The following is a 20,988-nucleotide window of genomic DNA, read 5'->3' on the forward strand; positions in this document are numbered from 1 at the left end:
GCATACTACTGACTACTGTTCCTATTTGGTCACCCAGGAGGGAAGTTACCCTTTCTCTGCAAAATTGTAACTTTCCATATTGTCTCTACACTCCATAACAAATTATTGATTTCATTTAATAGATAGGGAACTAAAAACATTTAGAGAATTCTTTCTGAGGTTTGAGATGAAGAGTTAAAGGCTGTATTATTTGAGTCAATTTCTTGTGCCTTAACAAAAATTCCTCCCTTTTCTGCCACTTTCTGGAATTAGATGTAGATGCAATTGAGGAGGACACTGGAATAATAGAAACAGCATGAAAATAACGCTAAGCGAAAATAACCTGAATGAAAGACTGTACTTCTTCCCCATCAAACGCTGAGTAAAAGTTCAGGATTTTTAATTCTATGCCTGTTCTCCTGAAAATGTCCTTGGTTTCGCTCTCCTGCTGTCAATTACAGCTTTAATCTTAGCATTTTTTCTACTCTGGCTGTCTGTGAAAGTGTTCTCCCCAGTTTATCTTCCTGACACTGATTATTTAAATGGAGGTGACCAGGGCTGTCTTCATGAGGTTTTCTCCTGATTTCAGTGTGTTGATGTGAGCACTCTGGAGAAAAATGCTGATATAACGGACAGAGATGGTGCTGATGAAAACACTCTTCCACGCCTGGCTGCTCTGATCATTACTCTAGCTCTCCAAGGAGTCTGTATGGGAAAAGCAAGTTTGCCTTCCCCAGAATTCTTTATGAAATATATTTTCAGTTCTCTAAACAGTACCACTGAGCTCCAAGTGACAGGTAAGCTATTTATTCATATCCAATTTTCTTTTGCAACACACATTTGATGTAAACTATCTTTAAATGCCTAAAGGACTTTTTGCAATTCAGTTTAGACTTAAATGCCATTTCATTTTAGAGAGGTTAAGTAGTCTCTTCTAAATTTAAAAAAAAAAGGTTGGAAGATGCATTCCTTATTTTGATAATTCTCTGAGAGGTACAAAGCAAATTGTTACTGAGATTATGAATGGTGTACCATCACATGAATTGATTACTGAATTGCTCAGTACCATCTGAACTACCCAAGAGAGCTCTGAAAGTGGCAATCTAGCCATGAGGGCAGAGTTCACTAGGGCTTTGTTTGCATTGCTTCTTCGTGCAGATCTTCATACACTGCAAGATATTAGGGATGAATGGGATAATTCTTGCACAGTAGCCAGATTAGATGCCTTAGTCAGTCACAACTCAGTGTAGATCTATTCCCAGAAGGGGTTGCTCTTTTTTGGCCAAATGCTGCTATACTTGAAAACACCTTTGTGGTTTGTAGTTCCCTACCCACCCTCTGCTCTTAGTAGCCAGTTAGTGAATCTGGAATATGCAAAGTTGAGTTTCTTCAGGAACTTTGTTGCTGGATTTAGCAGAAATGCTACTTAACCATTTATAGATAGAAGATAGAAGTATAGGAGATTTGTGAGTGGTCCAAAAATAAAAACACTGAAGCAAAACAAAACCAAAAAGAAATTGTTGAAGTCTCATCAGCTGCTATTAATTATTTCATTAACTGCATGCTTAAAAGTTTAAGAAGCTACACCACCAACTCAGGGGCCTGATATGGATTTATAAGGTTATTATAAGACATCTACTTTTCCTTGTTTGTAGTAACATCTAACAGCAATGGTTTACAGGCTTTTCAAAGCACTTTTAAAAAGTTACATTAAGCATGGATTAAAACAGATTAAAATGTTGAATAGAGCATAGGTAAAAACATTTTTACCATTCATAGGTTACACAAAACTACACTGGATCACAGAAATAAATATTTTTTAAAAAAAGGAACAAAATCCTCAGCCCTAAACTGGCACTTCTAGATTGCACAGCCCTAAACTGGCACTTCTAGATTGTACTTGCTTAAACTAGTTTGGCAGCAATGTCCTTCCTTTAAAATTGCCCTGCCAGATCTTCTAAAATAATTGACTCACAAGAATGGATGGAGCCACCTTGGCACAGTACTACTAAATAGCTAGATATGCTGAAATCTGTGCCCCAGTGAATAGCAGGACTTTATGGCTGGTGGAGTTAGGGTGTCATTCAGAAAACCAAAAACATATTCTTAAGCAGTTTGTTACAGTGTAAGTATATTTTAAGTCTAAACTAATTAAACTGTCCCTTTAAATGTATTTAAATTCTTAATAGTAACATAAGGAAAGAATAAGCATGGAAAAAAACCCAATTAGATTAGACTACATTAGAAAACACATCTAGCTGTAGCTCCATTCAGATCTGTTTGCTTAAGTAGTCAAAAGAAATTAGTCAACGTTATCAGAAGCCTCTTTTGTAAGATTTATCATTAAGATTACACCATTTGCAATTTTTGAATAGCAGCATTAAAAAATAAAGAATCATCACATGGAAACATTCCTAATCTTATTGATCTAAATTCCTTTGAAATTAATTTGTGTATCACTTTTGTTTCTAATGTACAAGTTAAGGTTTATGGAAATTATCACGATGGCTTCATTTGAAAATGCAGGGTTGAAGGAAAGTGATAAGTAAGATGGGGTAGAGTATGCCCCCTCAAATAATGAAGCATTTCACCAACATCCATTACACTCAAGATATGCCATGGTTAGCCTCCCTGCATTGTCTCAGTTTTGGATTAGGGATCCTGGTTCCCTGCTCCCTATTGCAGGGCTGTGAACAGGCTTCCCAGCTAATGAAAGGAGAGAAAATCCACTTCTGAATGCAAGGCCAGCACAGCATCCTGAAGATTGATTTCTGGACACCTTATAAAGGATCTGTCTTCTGATCCAAATATCTGGACTAGTGTGGAGTTGCATTTACACAGGAAAATTTTAAGAACAGTGAAGTTATTTAGCAATAACTAGGTAACTTTGTCAGAGATGGCTGATTAAATGAAAGATGAATTGCCTTTCAGTCACATCTGTTTTCTTCTGAGATAGTCAAAGGCAAAATATCTGAATGTGGCAGGTAAAGGAGGAAAAGCTGAGTATCTAGGTTTCTTGAACTTCCAGAACTGTTAAGTGGAAATTGACTCCAGTACCAAACGGAGAAAAGAGTGTTAAAATAAGGAATTGAATTAATGTTAAAACTAACGAAATTTTAATAATTATTTTTGGGTTTAGCTTTTAAACGTGTGTTTTCCCATGGTAACATATCTGTTTTCTAATGAATTACTAGAACTAGAACAACTACTAAATGTGCTTACAGCCAAAAAGACCTGCACTGTTAATGGACAAATCCACAGTCACAAAAGAAGACGTTATAGTATGGCAATCAAAGATATTGGAAGAAGAAATACTCCAGCCAGAGGAAACCATACAAAAGGAGAGTATCTGAAAGGCAATTTTGAAGATCATGAAAGGAACACAGATTGGGACCAGGTTAATTTATTTTTATGTTATTATAGTATTAGTCACAGATTTTCACAGGCAGAAGTTCAAATTATTTTCCAATCAGTACGTTATTCCTGAAGTAAAATGTATTTGTTCCAAAAAATCATGTACATACTGATGAAATATATTTTTAGAGTTATATTTGTTTAAATACTAATTGGGGAAAGAACTTTATGGATGCTGAACATGCAATTAAAGTAGCTGAGAGGGGCTAGCAATGATTAGTGTTACATGGAATCAGGTGTTTCTTCAAGACACAGACAACTGCACTACCATGGCTTTAACATTTTCACAGTTATTAGGGGTTTTTTTGTTGTTATATCACAGAGCTTCTAGGGCCCCTTAAGTGACCTGGTAGAAAGAAGGGTTATTTTGCACTAAGGAAAACAAATTAAATGAAGGTTTCTGCATAAGCTGCTTTTAAAAGCCTTCTGTAAACCAAAGATTGGGCATTTCCAAACACTTTTAATGACCACATGTGGAATTCAGAAGCTTTCTTTAGAAAGTACAGAATCTGTAAGACAAAGCCTTAGCTACTATCCAGTATCCTCTTTGAGGACTTTGAAGACACTGATTCAATGTAGGTGATCTTATCCTTATCCTAAGAGTTTGAAAATAAATCAATTTTTTTTATAGCAATGATTAAGATGGTAACTGACTTCCATCCTTTAGACTGGATGTCATTCCTTAGACAAAAAGGAAGACTTCAAAGTATATCATCAGTATGTATTTTGATGTATATCTTTGAAATATATTCTTCAACAAATACTTTTCTATTCTTTACAATTCGCATTGACTCAATGACAATGTTTCTCCTTCATTTCAGAGAATAAGAGATATGCAATTGACTTTGGCTCTGGGGCCGTTTTATAATGTGGAACTGAGACAAATTGCATCTGGTTAAATGCCATTCTGATAGATATTTATCTGTGTCATTTTATTGCATTTGAAATGCATATTCTACCAATAGGTTTATTTCTTTCCAACTGACCACAAAAGAGTATCATGCTGATCAGCATGATGAGGCATTTAATAGAGTCTCAAAATAATTTTAAATTAAGGTCATTTTAAATGTGTTTCATATAAATTTTAATTATGAAGGACAGAAATCAGTAGTGATACTATCTGTAAAAGAAGTAAAATTGTCCTTCAGCAATAGAAGAGTTTATAAAGCTCAGTTTTTGATTTCTTGAACTTCTGATACTGACTGTAACTCAAAAGATAAGAGTGCAGCGAAGTTATCTGAGTCTTAGGAGTCAACTGAGAGTCAAACATTCCGTATACATGAAAAAAATCCACAAAGAAACATCTGAAGAGAAGATAATTTCTCTTCTGTATTAATTCCTAGTTTCTCAGGGTTTTTTTTTTCTCTTCCTTCTAGCTATGTCCATTTTCCTTGACATATTGCATTAGAAGACTTTGTGTTTCATTGTCGTGTGGCTAATTTTGTCTCCTATTTTCGGCACGTGTGGTAGCCATTGTGCCCCATTAGTAACAGATTCTGCTAGATATGAGACATTGACTCCTTTATGGCTTGTGTTTGTGATCTGTAATTTAATTTTTAGATAAGAGTTATATTTTGAAAGGTTATCACAAAAAAGTCACTACATATATAAAACAAGTAAGTAGCAGATGATCTAATAAGAGAAATAATTTAAAATTATGTCACAATATCTATGGTCCCATTTACTATTCCTCACAAAGCAAACATGGATTTTGGAAACCAAGCTTATCCATTCCTCCAGTTTTTCATGTGAAAATATGCGAATTCGATTTACTTGTTTCTTCAGTATCATCCTCCAGAAGTACACACATAGTTGCTTTACTAATGGCAAATGAGTGGTCTGTCTGCCTATGTTTAAGAGCTTAAAAAGCTTGGGCTTGCAACTGGAGAAGATGAAGGTCCTCATGCCCCAAGTTTTATAAGAACATTTTACCAAGTAAAGCTTAACTGCTTTATACATGTGGGTAGACAGTTGAATTTTCAGATGAGATTTTGCTTTTCCATTTAAAATTCCTGATAATAAATTCACATCAAGATTTAGGTTCATAGTAGTCCTGGACCTCATCTTGTCTATCCTACTTCTCAAAACCAGGCTAGCATCAAAGTCAGATCAAGGTTCACAGAGCCATGTCCAGTTGAATTCTGAATGTCTCCAAAGATGGAGATTCTGCAGTCTTTCTGGGAAACCTGTGCCAGTTCTTTACTGCATTCATTCTGATGTACTTTTTTATAATACCAAACTGGATTTTTCCCCACTGCAAGTAATACCTTTTGCCTCTTATTCTTTTGTTGCCTGCCTCTGAGAAGTCTCTTGTTATCTTTCCCTTATAAACCACCTTCGATAGTTGAAGACTTAAGATACGCACCAAGCCTTCTCTTTGCCAAAGTGAACAAACCCAGGTCCCTCAGCCTCTCCTTGCACATCATGCACTGCAGTTCTCTAGCTGTCTTGGTGGCCCTCCATTGGACTTCCCTCAATTTGCCAATGTCTGTCTTGTACTGCTGATTATTAAACTGGACATAGTTTAATAAATTGGACGTAGCCCAGATGTGGACTCATATGTCCTGAGTGACAGGCAGTATTCTTTTTCCACTACCTGCTGGCTACACTCTTGCTAATGTAGCCCAGTATGCAGTTAGTGGTCATTGCCACAGGGGCACACTGGTGGTTCAAGTTCAAGTTGTCTGTCAGGACCCACCCCAAAGGTTTTATCTGTAAACCTACCTCCCTTCCGGTCAATTTTTCCCAGCCTTTATAGATGTATGGGGTTATTCTGTTTGAAACACAATAAATTTGCCTTAGCTGATCTTCATGAGGGTCTTGTCAGCCCATTTCTTTGGCTTATCAAGATGCCTGTAAATAGCAGCCATGCCCATCAGCTTGGAAATCAGTTGGATTTCACCTGTGAATGTGATCTGGTGCCCTCTATTCCCTCACTTGATTGTTGGTGAAGGCATTAAATAGTATCATCCCTGTTCTGTCCAGTCAGCAATGCTGCTTATTATTAGACATGAGCTAGACTTCCAACTTGACACCGCGTGTCGGTGTTCGCCACTTCTACTGCCAAAAACACTGTCTAGAACAGGCAAAATTAAGGTCTTTTCCAATATGGCAACTCCTGAATTGTCTTCCTGCTCCCCTTTGGCTTGAAGGCAGAACACACTAGGTCCAGGCGACAAGATCACCCGTTATCCTGAAGACTGGTGTGTGGTTTTCAGAATAAATGTATCGGTGCTCAATTCATTCAGTTTCTTAGTGCACTACAAAGCATATTTCACTTCACTAATGGATGAATAAAGGCAGGGAGGTGTTGGGTTTTAACAAGGTTATTTAAAAGTAAGTGTAATTACAATTATTTAAAAAATTTAAATAGTAATTTTCTTTCAAAAGAAGCTTAAGGTTCTGTGATTAGAAATAGAATATATAGCAATTTCTCGACTCTCAGATGCAGATGAATTTAAATGAAAGGAAAAAGGAAATTTTTTTGAAAAAAATTCAATCACAACTCATCATGAGATTAAGAAATGAAGACTATTCCTCTAAGCAAAATAGCATATTTGATCTGGACTTCTTAATTTTAAAAGTTTTACAGAAATTGCCAATAGAAGTGTTCCAACACTAATTGGTCATGTTTTTAGTAGAGGTTTCGGCCTGGAGATGAAAAAACAATTCTTCATGAACATTTTTCCAAATATAATGGTTCCTAAGAAGAGTTGCTTCTTGTGACAAAGAGATGTTCCTAACAAGAACAAAAAATCGTTGAAATCTGAAGTACCTCTAATAATACAATTATTAAGCAATCTTTAGACCAAATTTAGACTATGTAACATTTACTTTGCTGACTTTAAAGTGATATGCCATTGTTTAAAGAATTAAAATATTTAATTTATTTCCATATCTTACTGAAGATCCAGGACAAGGATGAATTTCAGTATTGCTTTCATATAGGCAGTATCTAACATTAATAATACCATTATTGCATTATTGCAATAAATGCAGTTTTGCATGAATAGCTAAGATTATGAATTGTTAGCACTAAATATTTTTCTTAGCACACATGACAGTAAAATGTTGAAAGACATTATTTTGTCAGATCCTCGTTACATTAATTGGCTGCAATAGATATTGTGCTGCTGCATCCCAAAGATTTTGGTCTTCCTGAAAAATAATGTAATATGAAGTTTAATTGGAAAACAAAATTCCACATAACTGAAGTAATTAAATTAAGTTAGCAAATTAAAAAGGAGTACATAGAAAACAATTTTTTCTAGGCTGTACAATCCTGTGTTCTTCTCAGATTTCATATTTAACCTCAACATTAAATGCAGGAATATGCAACACGTTAAGTAACTGTATATACTTTTCCACATAGGTTTGTTTCTCTGCCAATGAACTCGTGAAGATATTTTTGAAAAACAGTTCTTCCTCCATTTCTAAGGACCACTTCAAGCAAATCAGCCCAGCTATTATTCAACAGCTTTTAAGTTGTTCATGTCAGCTTCCTGACTTCAAGCAGACAAAGCTTCCACCAACAACTGTGGAAAGTGAGTTATGTTGTTATCAATAAAGTATTGTTTAAATTCAGATAAATAGGTGTGGGGACTTCTGGAGACATTTCAATAATAAACCTAAGCCAAAACATTATGAGATTTATTCACTCTGCAATTTATGCACTCTATGATTTCATAGCATACATGTCAGATAATAGTACTATATTGATAAGTGAGGAGACTCAATGGTCTTAATTTTATATTAGGTGGAATTCCATTTCAATATGTAAGGTTTTAACCCTTATTTTTTCCATAACAAGTTGTCATCTGTGGGTTGCTGTCCAGTAGGGACTTCTTTTGTGAAATTTTCACCAGGTATATATTGGAATCATTTCATTGCTCTTACATATAGCCTCAAGGTTACATTATCTAGAATTTTATACCATGGTGTGGCAAATACTTGATATAGATAAGTTCTGCATGAATATTACTGGGTTTTCAGGTTGTGATATTTTACAGCAGAGAAGTGTTGGGGATGCTGCTGTGGGAAAAGCATTCAGAAAAACAGTCACAGAGAAGCAGCACTTGTGTGATAGAGCTGGAACAAGAGCTGAGTTAGAGTATAACCAGATTGTTTCCAGTTACAGTCATAGCCCTCACATGCCAGTGCTTCCAGTAATTTCTGCCCCATCTGTTCTGTTGTTTCCACTTCTGTAATTAATCTGTAGTCCACCTTATTTTAAAAAAATCTAAATCCAATCTGACCTAAGGGCTTCTTAATGTGTTTTCTGGTTTTGTTTTTACTTTAAATGAGTGATATCTGGGAAGTGGTTACAAACCAAGGTGTGCTGGTGTATTACAGGGGAATTAATCTCGGTGGGGCATTCAGGAGTCAGGAATGAGCTAAAAAGAATGGGCATCTAACTATAATCACCTGCATCTAGAGCAGAACTTTTTAGGCTACAAATCAATGTCTTCAAGACCTTTATCCTAATCTCTACATGGCAAGCTTTAGATGACTAGATCTTTCAAGGGCTAGTAAGATTTCCCCACATCATTCTGGCCAACAGCCCTTATGGAATAGCATGTGAATTAAATAATGTGGAAGGACACTTGTGGATATCCCAAGAATGGTTACAGGAGAAAGAAACACACAGAATTGGAAGAATCTGGAGTCCTTCTTTCAAAAGAAGGCAGTTCTTCTTTTATATGTTATTTTTCCTCTCATTGCCTGAACACCTTGCAGTCTTCTACTACTCTGATCTTTTCTATGCTACACAGATATGACCATTTTTCAGATGTAGAATCAAAGAAAGAAAAGAAAGGAACTTACTCAGGTCATATACAAGATTCAAGAAAAATTCACTGTTAGGTGGGATTCTCCCAAGTCTAAAGCCACCAGCTGAATCAATGACATTTAGTGATCTCATAAAGGTGAGAAATGGGAAAAACTGAACTATTCACATGCAGAATGGAATGAATAAGAGCACTTTCTGCAGCCTTTCCCCTATGCTTTTAACAAAGGAAGGTTTCCATGACCACAGGGACACTTCTACTGGCTTGGCACAGACAAAGGGCTCCATGTTTGACCTATGTGTGACCTAGGCATTGACTCATGAATTTTATTCTGAGTTCTATTTTCCTGACAGGCTGTGATGTTTTGGCCAAGTCACCAAAGCCTGACTTTCCATAAATATCTACTATATCCTTGTATTTGGAAGTGTAGTCTGTGAAATTTACTGTCTGTTTTTATGAGGTGCTGAGCACTCGCAGTGCTATGAAAGTGTGAAACATTAAGTGACAGTTTTCAATATTTTGGCATTAGTTCCTTTATGTGTGTTTCTCATCAGCCTTTTACCTCTGTCATAAGACTTTCATACCAATTAACCTGGATTCATGTTCTGCAAAAGGTTGGGAATGTGAGAGGCATGTAACTCTGAAGAATTATAAGGGCAACCTTCAAAATATCCCAGTAACCTGGAAAAAATAGTTTGGTGGTCTTGGTATAGTAACTGAAGGGGTGCATGTCCACATCAGATTTGTAAATGTAATTTGGACCAAAATATTTATGCTAGGAACCTAAATCAGATCCCTATATTCATCTGAGTTTTCAGGCTTTGGTTTATTTATTGAGAATGATTTGGTTACAAATGTGACGTTGCCTGTAAGGATATACAGGTGTGGCATGTTAGAGCAGAGAATTACAAGCATAAATCTGTTAAGAGAGGCAGCAAATGCAGACCAGCATTCACTCTGCTGCTCTGAGTGTCTCTAATTTGCACAGTCACAGTCATTTAGCCCTTTAGAATACGAAATTTGGAAGCATCAGATGTATTACCTCTAAAGCCTGAAAAAAAATGAATGTTTTCTAGGCTTCTAATTCTGTCATCCATATCACACATAGCTAGAAAAATCTCTGTGGCTGTTGTAGTTTAACCCCAGATGGCAACTAAGTACTACGCAGCTGCTGACACACTCCCCCTGCCTTCCCCAACTCTGGGGATGGGAGAAGAAGTGGAAAAAGGTAAAACCGATGAGTTGAGCTACAATCAGTTTGATAATTGAGATATAGTAAAATATACCACTTCAACTAGTGCTACTACTTCGAATAATAATAACAGTAGTGGAATGGAAGATTCAAACAAAACAAAAAAAAAAAAAAAAAAAAAAAAAAAAAAAAAAAAAGAGAGAGAGGAATAAAACCCTAGAGAAATAAGTGATGCACAATACAATTGCTCACCACCTGATGCCCAGTCCATCCCTGAGCAGCCATCAGCAGCTCTCAGACAACTTCCTCAGTTTATACACGGAACAAGACCTTCTGTAGTGTGGAATATCCCTTTGGCCAGTTCAGGGCAGCTGCCCTGGCTGTGCTGCCCCCTCCCCCAACCTCTTGTGCAGCTCCTCTCTGGCAGAGCATGAGACACTGCAAAGTCCTTGACTTAGGGTAAGCAGTGCTTAGCAACAACCAGAACATCAGTGTGTTATCAACATTATTCTCATACTGAATCCGAAACACATCACTGTACCAGCTACTAGGAAAATTAACTCAATCCCAGCTGAACCCAGACAGCAGCACAATGAATCATTTCTCCTGTGTGCTTGTACTGAGAGGTGTCAAAACAGCCTCAAAACCAATTACAAATACAGAACAAGTACTCAAACACAAATACTGGATGATTAAAGGTGCCCTTGTTTTGTTTCATTTGTTTTTCTCTACAGAATATGGTTACAGCACTGTTGCTGTTTTACTTATTACTATTGGATCTATGTTTGGTACAACTCTCATTTTATTTAATTCCTGTCAAGAAATCTATACACTCATTTTACAGCTGTTTGTCGGTTTGGCTGTTGGGACCCTTTCTGGAGATGCATTGCTACATCTTATTCCTCAGGTAAGTAATAGACACCTAAGTGATTCTAAAATGTTGACACCTATGCACATGTGCACACATACACACGGAGAAATTTTTTATTGAAACCTGGATAATGCTCATCTGTTTACAAATAAAACTCTTCATGAAATCCACCCAGCACTCCAACTACATTTTCACTTGTAGTTCAGAGAGGAATTGCAAGTAGTAAAAGCAGAAATAAATGAATGAATAATTCAGAGAAAATGAAGTTCCTATTTTCACAAAAACTTTTCATAACTCCCACAAGTCCTGTGCAAGCTAAGTTTCTTTTTGTGTATTGAACTCTTTCATGAGGAAGATTTTGTAACAGGAGAAATTGTTCAAAGGTTGTACAGGACATTTTCCTAAATTCATAAAATAAATTTTAAGAACAGGATAGCATGCAAAACAAACCCAAATTTTCCATTATGTATTCATGTATTTTTGACTGAGTCTCCTCTGATATGAGACAGCTGTTATGACTAGACTTCTAGTGGTCATAGAAAGAAAATTCACAGCTTCACTCAAGATTCTGGTCAAAATATTGTTTGTACTCAATACATTGTATCTGGAAGGAGAACTAGGAGAGTGGTTTAGGGAAGTCAATTCTCAGTGAATATCAGACAAATGTATTTCTTTCAGAAAGACCTTTTGAGTGTGAAAGTATTCTCTCTTACCAGTTTTAAGTACATGTATCCAATAGCCTATAAAGAGCACACTTTCAGAGCATAGAAGGGCTGTCATGCTGTGCCACAGGTGGAAAAATGTAAGCAAACCCATCAGTAGAAATGGATTTCTGCACTAATTATGCAGTAATTTATGCATTATTTTCACAGAACCATAGAATTACAGAACAGTTAGGAAGGCATCTTTGGAGATCATCGTAGTCCAGCACCCCTGCCAAAGCAGAATCACCTAGAGCAGGTTACACAGGACTGTATCCATGTGGATTTTGAATGTCTCCAGAGAGGGAGACTCCACAACCTCCCTGGGCAACCTGTTCCAGTGCTCTGCCACCCTCAGTGTAAAGAAGTTCTTCCTCGTGTTGATGTGGAACTTCTTTTGGTTTAGTTTATGGCCATTGCTCCTTGTCCTGTCACTAGGCACCACTGAAAAGAGGCTGGCACCATCCTCTATACACCTGCCTTTGAGATATTTGTATGTACTGATGAGATCCTCTCTCAGTCTTCTCTAGGCTATATAGGCCCAACTCCTGCAGTTTCTCCTCATTACAGAGATGCTCCAGACCCCTAATCCTATTTGTGGCCCTCCACTGGACCCTCTCCAGTAGCTCCTTGTCTATTTTCAATATAAATTTTACATATGAAGATAAGTAATTTCTTTGGACTTTGAACATCAATATACTCCAAATGAAATATATAATATATATAATTCCTATAGGTCGATCTATCTATCTATCTATCTATCTATCTATCTATCTATCTATCTATCTATCTATATCTACACATAAAAGGCAATTTCATAAAACTGTCCCTAAAAATAATGTTACTTTCACCACTGAGAGATGAAGAAGTGTAGCAGAGGCTCCTAATAATTCATTTCATTATCAAAATTCAGCTGACTAGCTCAGAACACAACTTAAATTTTAAAGAACTGGCAATAGAAAAATTTCTGAGAATAAATTGAATTGACACATTATTGATTATTTCTCTAGAAAAAAATATTGCCATTTTAATTTTTTTTACTTTATCTCTTTTATTTTAGACTCTTGGTTTACATAGACATGAAGCACAAGACACAGAAGACTTCTATGAGGGAAAAGAATATATTTGGAAACTTTTGGGAATAATTGGAGGAATTCATGGATTTTTTCTGATAGAAAAATGTTTCTTTCTCTTGGTAACTCCATATGAACAGGTAAAGCTTTGGCTTTGTACAATTTATCCTTTAAAAAAATCTCTTCTATTTTGAGATTTTACAGTGCATGGAATGTAAAATGACTGTGGACAATAATTATCATTTGTGTGAGTTAAACGAAGCATTGATGATTGCTTTCCAAAGTGCTCCTACCTGACTGACCTTCAATTTCGATTTTGCTTTGCTCTAAGGATTGTGCCTGAATGTGTCCCATATATTTATAACCCAAGAAGGGAACAGTTAATCGAATGTGTTCCGTAAGCAATCATTCCTGACTCACACTGGAGCAGGGGAAGAGTATGTATCCATAGGAAATAGGAATGGCAGTTGTCTAGGCTCTGTTTGAAGAGGAGGAAGATATCATGTGAGCACAAGATATTTTTAAGAATGATTCCTTAAAATTTCCAAATTGTTTTTTACCCTAACTCCAATGACTTGAAAATTTGATACATATGTTTCAGTCAGTAGGACCCAACCTTATGTTAATAATATCTCCTTGCTCACTGCCATGCTTATAGTAATTCTATTACTTTATTTCAATGTGGCTGAAGCCTAAAAATGTGATTATGCATAAGGATATAATGTGGCTCATTAAGTTTCTCAGCATGAGACAATCTTAATGTCACAAAAGAAGGCTAAACCTTTGCTTGTTCTGTTTTATAGAGTGTGTAAAGACTCGCCTGATTTAGTTACACAGCAATGAGTCCCTATTCTTTGAGTTAGCCATAAGAATATAATGTGTGATTAACAGAATGAGACTATTTTGATGATGATGATACTTTGTTTTGCAAAAAGAAATCTTTTTTGTTACTTATTTGAGAGAAAGGCTTTATCATCATCCCATAAATTTTCAAACTTTTTCTACAGAGAACTAGATGAGTTAATTCAGAGTTAATTTTTATATCCACCTCAGCCTCAAATTTTAATTTGGGTTTTAAAACAAGTTAAGTTTTATCAGACCATTATGGTTGTCACTGATTTATCTGATTCGATTTTGAGGGTTTAACAAGATAAGCATTAAGAAATGTCGATGCCAGCCAGTGATCTTTTCCAATAGATTTTGTTTTGAAAAAAGTAATTCTTAAAAATGCTAAACTTTCACAAAAGGCTGAGAAATACTGCACCTGTGTTCATCGGGTTTCAGAACTAATTGCAAAGCATCTTCGTTCAAAAAGGGCCTTTCTTAATGGGCACTGGGGACATTCCCATGATCTTCCAGTGGAATCTGAATTAAATGAACATTCAGGCAGAGGCAAATCTACTTCAACCATACAGTTGGTAGGTTACCAATATGACATTCTTCCCTGATTTTATATTCTTCTTTCTCTGTTCCTTGCAAAAAATGAACCAAATTGATGTAATGAATCAGTACTATTTTTTTCACGCCTTAGTGATGGGGACATTCCCATGATCTTCCAGTGGAATCTGAATTAAATGAACATTCAGGCAGAGGCAAATCTACTTCAACCATACAGTTGGTAGGTTACCAATATGACATTCTTCCCTGATTTTATATTCTTCTTTCTCTGTTCCTTGCAAAAAATGAACCAAATTGATGTAATGAATCAGTACTATTTTTTTCACGCCTTAGTGATTTTTCATTTATTACATGACATGATTGTCAGGAATCTCTAGATTTTGGACTTTATATTGAGCTGTTACAGATATCTTGCAATAACTTTTCTTAAGTGTGTATCAGATTGATATAACAATCCACTTCCTGTACTACATTTTGTTGATAAAATTCTTGAAGATTTTCCTCCTCCCTTCTTTTTAGAAAATGATCATATGTAAGGGCAGACTCTCCCATGGGAAAGACTTCAGGATTTTCTGCAGTGAGAGTTAAGTGCATAATTAGTGAACAGATGAAATCTTGGCCTGTTCTTGGGCATTTTCCCACAGATTGAAGAGTGACATAAGCAAGATGGATATCTGGGAATGGTGCTTACCTATAAGAAGTTACACAATTTTATGCTGGGCTGTGGATAGTATCCAGACAGATAAATCTTTGCAAACTAAAATGACTCACACCTTTTAACCTGTTTTCTCTTTATCCCCATCAATCTCTTCATTTTATATGTAGTAATATCTAGATACATAGGTTGTTTTAAATCAGTATCTCCAGAGATCTATAATGTGAAATCTATTTTACTAAAGTAGTTGTGATGGGTAAGAATCTCATGAGTCACTGCTAATCTTTAAAACACAGTTGGGAAACTCTCGATTGAAAACAGAGCAAACAGATGAGTGCAGCATGTTTACTAATTTGTGAGCCACATCATAGCTTCCTGTTGAGGATAATGAATAATTGTGTCATTCTGCTCAGCAGCAAGGTCCCCCCAAAGCTCTGTATAGATGACATGAATTAGGCTGGCTTAGCTGGTTTGTGCACGGAGAAACAATTTTTCAGAATCATGTGAGTAATACTAAGACAAACACTGTTTGACTAAGAAAAACTTGTAAATCCTTCACATCAGTGATTAGCCTTGCAGTTTTGACTCAGAGTTCAAAGAAGTGGCATATGAATAAATATTATAGGAGAAGCAGAATAATTCCTGGAATTCATATGACTGGCTGCAGTCATGGGAATTAAAGACTTTAATTTTTCCTTTAAAATGTAGAATTTGAAGAACAATTCCTTTCCCTTCACTCCTCATGTTTCTACAGCACATATCCCACATCACAACCAAGCTAATACAGGCACATCTCTGCTACAGTTTTTGGAGTGGTGGCTGCTGTCCTTAAAACAGAGCTCTTAGGCCACTGTTGACTCTTCACTGACTGCTGTAACAGGTTTAACACGCCTTCTTTTCTTTCTGGGGGGGTGAGGGGGAAGGGGGAAGAAAAGAAAATGTAGTGATTATAAATTCAGTTTTTCTAGTCTCAAGCAAACAGGTTTTTGGCTTATCGCACCCTCACACTAATTTCTAATAATTTCTCTAGTCAGAAAGAAAAGCCCCCAGGGAGGTAAGGGGGCGTGAGAGATTACTCATGTTCTCCCTTCTCTCCACACAGTTTCAGTATCTGTTAATTAAATGTTAGGGCTGCTGCATCAAATTAACTCTCTAGGATAAGGATGATGATTCTGCCTCTTCTTCCTCCAATTGAAATAAGGGTAAATTTCACTCCTTGCAGGGAGAGTACTCATGTGCTGCTATGCTCAACCAGTGATGCCTGGTGCTGAGACAAAGCTGTAGCTAAAAGCCAAGAGGCAAGGCACTGGAGTTTGCACCACCCTGAAGCAAAACCCTATATTTTGAAAGAGACCTTTCCAATTTTTCCTTGGAAATCTTATGGACACCTTATTCATCAAGAAACTACATTCATCTGGTCATGACAAAACATACAATTTGAATTATAATGTCCTTTTTAAACTTGCATTTGGCTCAGCTTTTTGTATTCAAACGGAAACATGGTTTTCTTGGGCTACAACAATGCTTATGAATGTCTTTCTTCCTATCAGAATTAGACTGTAACCTCTTCTGGGCAAGGGAGATTTCTTTTTCATGTGTTTCTGCAGTACCAATCACAGTGCCAATGGTCAATAAGTGATTCCAATTGTATCTGTGCAAATAAAAATAGACTGTCTTTAATTCAAATAACTTGAACTTATTTGATATTTTTCTGTACTTACAGCAGTAGCTGGAAGAGCCCCTTAACACTGATTCATTATCTTTGTTTTTACCTAGAGAAGCCCAGAAGATTCTGAGTCCGTTGAAGTTCCTCCAGAGAGCAAGACAATCAGCAAAAAAAGTTAGTATCAATAAAAAGACTAGACAAGTAACCAGAAAATCCTTCAGACCTAAGATGGAATTGAAAATGTGAAGCTGGTTTAGCTCTGTGTTTGCTATGTGCTGCATCACCACATCTGATGACACTTGGCTACATAATTTAATCTCTGCTTAAAGACCTTTACAGCTGCCAACCCTGTAATTGTGAAGTTCATCAGTTTTATACTGTCCTTGCTTTAGTGTTTGTTGCCTCACTGTTCAATCTACTTTTCTAAAGCCTTTGCTTAAAGGGAAATATTCAAAACTTAATACAAAACAGATTGTTATAACTGTAAACTTAGCTTGGGGTTATATTTCTGAAGGTAGTGAAATGATTGTTTTGTTAGCTCACTATACAAATACAATTCTGCTTCCTTCTTCTCTTTCACAGTGAAACATTAGCCTCTTTAAACCATTAATGATTTATTACAGGTTTGGATTTACAGGCTCATGATGGCTCCCAGTTTTGGTTTAATCTGTTTTCTTCAGAGAACTTCAGATAATTCCTGTTTTCTGTGTTTTGTTGCTGCTTAGTCAAAAAAAGTGGGAAAATAGAGCTTAAATCAAATTCTGCCTTTGACTTGACTTTGCGACCTTGGTGAACTCAGTAGAGTTGCAGTCATTCAACTGAGAGAATAATATTTTAATTTAAATCAGTTTATTTGCTGTAATCAATTCCCTTTATTTCATGACCTCAGATCTCAGGTCATCAGTTTGATTTATTTAACAATGTCATTATCTTCTATGGTTTTGATACTCTTCTCTGTTCTTGTGGACTTCATTTCCATTTCAGAGGCATTAGAAATCTGGATTTTCATTTCTTCACTCTCAGCTATCCAGTAGCTGAAACACAGCACCAGTTTCACTGTGACTACATAGTTCATCTTTAGGTATTTCTGTTTGGTTCAATCATCACTATCTGCTAAGCGCGAACAAATCTCTGGTGACCTCAATGTTATTTGTTCCAAGTAACTAAATTTGGATAATTTCTTAATATTGTTCTTTGTCATTTTTCCTTCATACCTCATACTTACCTCCATATTAGTAAGTATCAGTAAGTGAAACCTTAGTAGGGAAGGTTTGGGTTTGGGTTGGGAGGTTTTTGTGTATACATAATTTCAAAAGTTTGTATTGTTACAGTTCTTTTAAATAGCTAAGTGTGTAAACATGCCTGGATACCTTGTTACTGACCTAAACTTTTAGGTGTTTTTCTGCCCAAAATGGAATGGAATCTGGAGCTCTAAGGAAGGAAGCCTGACATCTCCAGAACTGCCAGACTTCACTGGAAATGCACGTCAAGTATGACTGCAAATGGAGTCAGGCATCTTAGATAGCCAGTAACTCAGAAAGCAAGAAGCTTTCTGAAGAAAAAGATGTCTCACTGGCCCTCTTCTCATTTATACATATCAACATATGATAACATTTTATATTTGGTATACTCAATAACATTTACTAGAAATATCTTTTCTGAGTGAGTAATGGAAACATTGGGAAAAGATCTGTTTATGGATAAATGTTTGCTTTAAAGTCTCATTCAAAACATAAAAAGTGTAAACTACATTGGGAGTCCTGCACTCATGAGTTTTATGAAGATTATGGAACACAATTAGCTACGAGTTCTGATCCCCTATTTAAGCAGAAAAAGAAGTAAAAAAAAAATAAAAATGTAGCATTAATGAAAAAGAAGAGACATTGTAGAAATATTTAAGGTAATAATTTAATAGTTAATAGTTTCTATTGGAATATAATGCAGTGACATAATTGCCAGTAACAAAGTTGCTTTAAAATAGGCTGAAAGTAAATTAAGATAAACATTCAGATTTGTTTATACATGCATCTTCTAAGCTTTCTGCAAGTAAGAGCCCTATGTTATATTATAGACAACATGCTGGAATGAGTTCCAGTAATCATGGTATATCCTGTTCAACAACCAGATACTTGAATAAAAAAGACTAATAATGCCTCAGGGCAGGCCATGATTTCACCTTGCCAGTGCTTCTTACAAATCACAAACTTAATGTAATGCAGCAATCTATTATTTCTATATAATTCCTACTCTGCACCATTGATTATAAACTGCCCATAGTGTTTAGAAAGAATTGTGCAAACTGGGGACATCCACATCCGGCTCTGTGAGCTGGCAGGAAAGTGTAACAAGCCTGCCAAATTTTCTGAACCCACAGAGCTCCCAGGCAACTAGGGAGGATTTTCTGAATACGATTGTTAGGCTTTTATGCACTGTGTGTTTTTTTATAATAGTCTGAAGACTACAGTTCTAGCCAGTTTCTGTAAGAAAAACATCTCCCCCATCACTATAAAATGATCATTTCTGAGAAACGTTGTAATAAATATATTCAGACAGTTCTGTGCAGCTCCAAGTTAGCTCCTTAGTCAGCCTTATTATGTCTATGTGGGGTCATCAAAAGTCAGAAAAATTCATATTTAGGGCCCAAATCACAACCCTGCTTCTTCAGGCGTGAAAACAACCCTTTTCAAAGTGTTCTGTCCATTCTGTGTAGAGGGAAGCTGGATGAGTTTCCCGACAGACATTAGGTGGTCCTGCTTGTAAGACTGTGGATAGAATGGATGAAACAAGGTACAGGATAGGGGAGCCAATTATGTGTTGCTGAGTCTTGACACTGACCCTGTCTGGAGCCTTGTCCCTGTTTCTCCATTCAGCATGGCACCCAGCTGTCTGTTACAGGCTGAACGAAGAGACTGTCCCTAACTCCCTATCTTGATTTCAGTACTTGCATCACTAGTAGCACCTCTCCACTCATGCCAGATGCCTGATCGTGAACATCCAGTATACTGTTCCACACTAAAACAAGGTCACAGAACAGTATGTGAAAGAAAAACCTCCATCTGCACCCATGAGTGGTGCTCCAGATAGGAGTACTATGAGCATAACAGCCATTAATTGATTGAAACAAATGCTGGAAATGAGCATGCTGTAAGAGTGCACTAATAGTGATACTCTGAGGCTTGTTGTCTTTCATCTCTATCTTTCACTGTGATACAATCTCATGAGAAAAATAGAGCCTGCAAATATTACTCAATAGTAGCAAGATTTACATGATTAAAACAATCAGCTGCATGAAAACAAGTATTTGTCTTGACTATAGCTGTGCAATTCTGTGAGTGATGGCAGAAAAACTCCAGATAACATCTAGGAAAACTTGTATGAATTTCAGCAAATAAATATTAGTAGAAACCCTTAGGATGTATCATGAAACTAGAATCAAAGCTCATATTTTTTGCCAAATAGGTGACCCAGTAAAAATAAGGAAGCTATTTCCTGGTATTTGCGTCTCTGAATTGCTCTCTAACCAATTTTTTTTTGTTTCAAATGTATTGAAGGATGTGTAACAACAAGGGCAAAGCAGATAAACACTATTTTCCTGATTATTACGACTTTTTATAATGTTATATGTGAAGTTGCTAAAAACTCAAATCATTTGTAACAAAAGAAAAATTGCAATATCTGTTTGTGTTAAAGCTTCTGGGCTTTTAATTTCTTTGTTTGTTTGTCTTTTCCAAGGTAAGAAAATCAGCTTGTTAGCAATAATGGTTCTGGTAGGTGACAGTCTTCACAATTTTGCTGATGGCTTGGTAATAGGAGCAGCATTCTCATCCTCAACAGAAACAGGTGTGACAACAACTGTTGCTATTTTATGCCACGAAATTCCTCATGAAATGGGTAAGAAATATATATATATAATTTTTCTGATTGTCTTTGTTTTTCCAGATTTCCCAAAGAGTTCTTTCCTGTATAGTATTCACAGGAATTCTTCTTGCCTGTAGCATCATGTACTTTAACATTAATGTGTGAGACTGAAGCTTCTGCACTCATTATTGGATGCCATCCCATCTCACCTTCCCCAAATGTAAATGACATCAGACCAAGAGTGACCTGTTATTCCTAGGTGTACAGACCCCAAAAAATAATAAACTGTGAGCAAGACCCACATGTGCATAATGGGCATGCCTGACAAAACAGGCTATCCAAGAGTTTCAATATGCTGCAGAGCTATTTAACAAAGTATTCCCCATACTACCCTC

At 36.3% G+C, this 20,988-nt stretch overlaps 1 protein-coding gene across 1 annotated transcript in view; it reads left to right on the top strand.

The window, feature by feature from the left end:
* The window catches only part of SLC39A12 (solute carrier family 39 (zinc transporter), member 12), a 34,950-nt gene that overhangs the window by 7,812 nt on the left and 6,150 nt on the right, over positions 1 to 20,988 (top strand). The window contains exons 4-13 of the mRNA XM_009072934.1: positions 569 to 776; positions 3,174 to 3,376; positions 7,766 to 7,937; positions 11,106 to 11,278; positions 13,004 to 13,156; positions 13,444 to 13,457; positions 14,332 to 14,434; positions 16,846 to 16,909; positions 20,148 to 20,150; positions 20,468 to 20,626. Coding sequence (XP_009071182.1) covers positions 569 to 776; positions 3,174 to 3,376; positions 7,766 to 7,937; positions 11,106 to 11,278; positions 13,004 to 13,156; positions 13,444 to 13,457; positions 14,332 to 14,434; positions 16,846 to 16,909; positions 20,148 to 20,150; positions 20,468 to 20,626 — 1,252 coding nt within the window. The remainder of the gene's footprint in view (positions 1 to 568; positions 777 to 3,173; positions 3,377 to 7,765; positions 7,938 to 11,105; positions 11,279 to 13,003; positions 13,157 to 13,443; positions 13,458 to 14,331; positions 14,435 to 16,845; positions 16,910 to 20,147; positions 20,151 to 20,467; positions 20,627 to 20,988) is intronic.

This window comes from Acanthisitta chloris, unplaced genomic scaffold (genome assembly GCF_000695815.1).
Source record: "Acanthisitta chloris isolate BGI_N310 unplaced genomic scaffold, ASM69581v1 scaffold1964, whole genome shotgun sequence".
NCBI lineage: Eukaryota > Metazoa > Chordata > Aves > Passeriformes > Acanthisittidae > Acanthisitta > Acanthisitta chloris.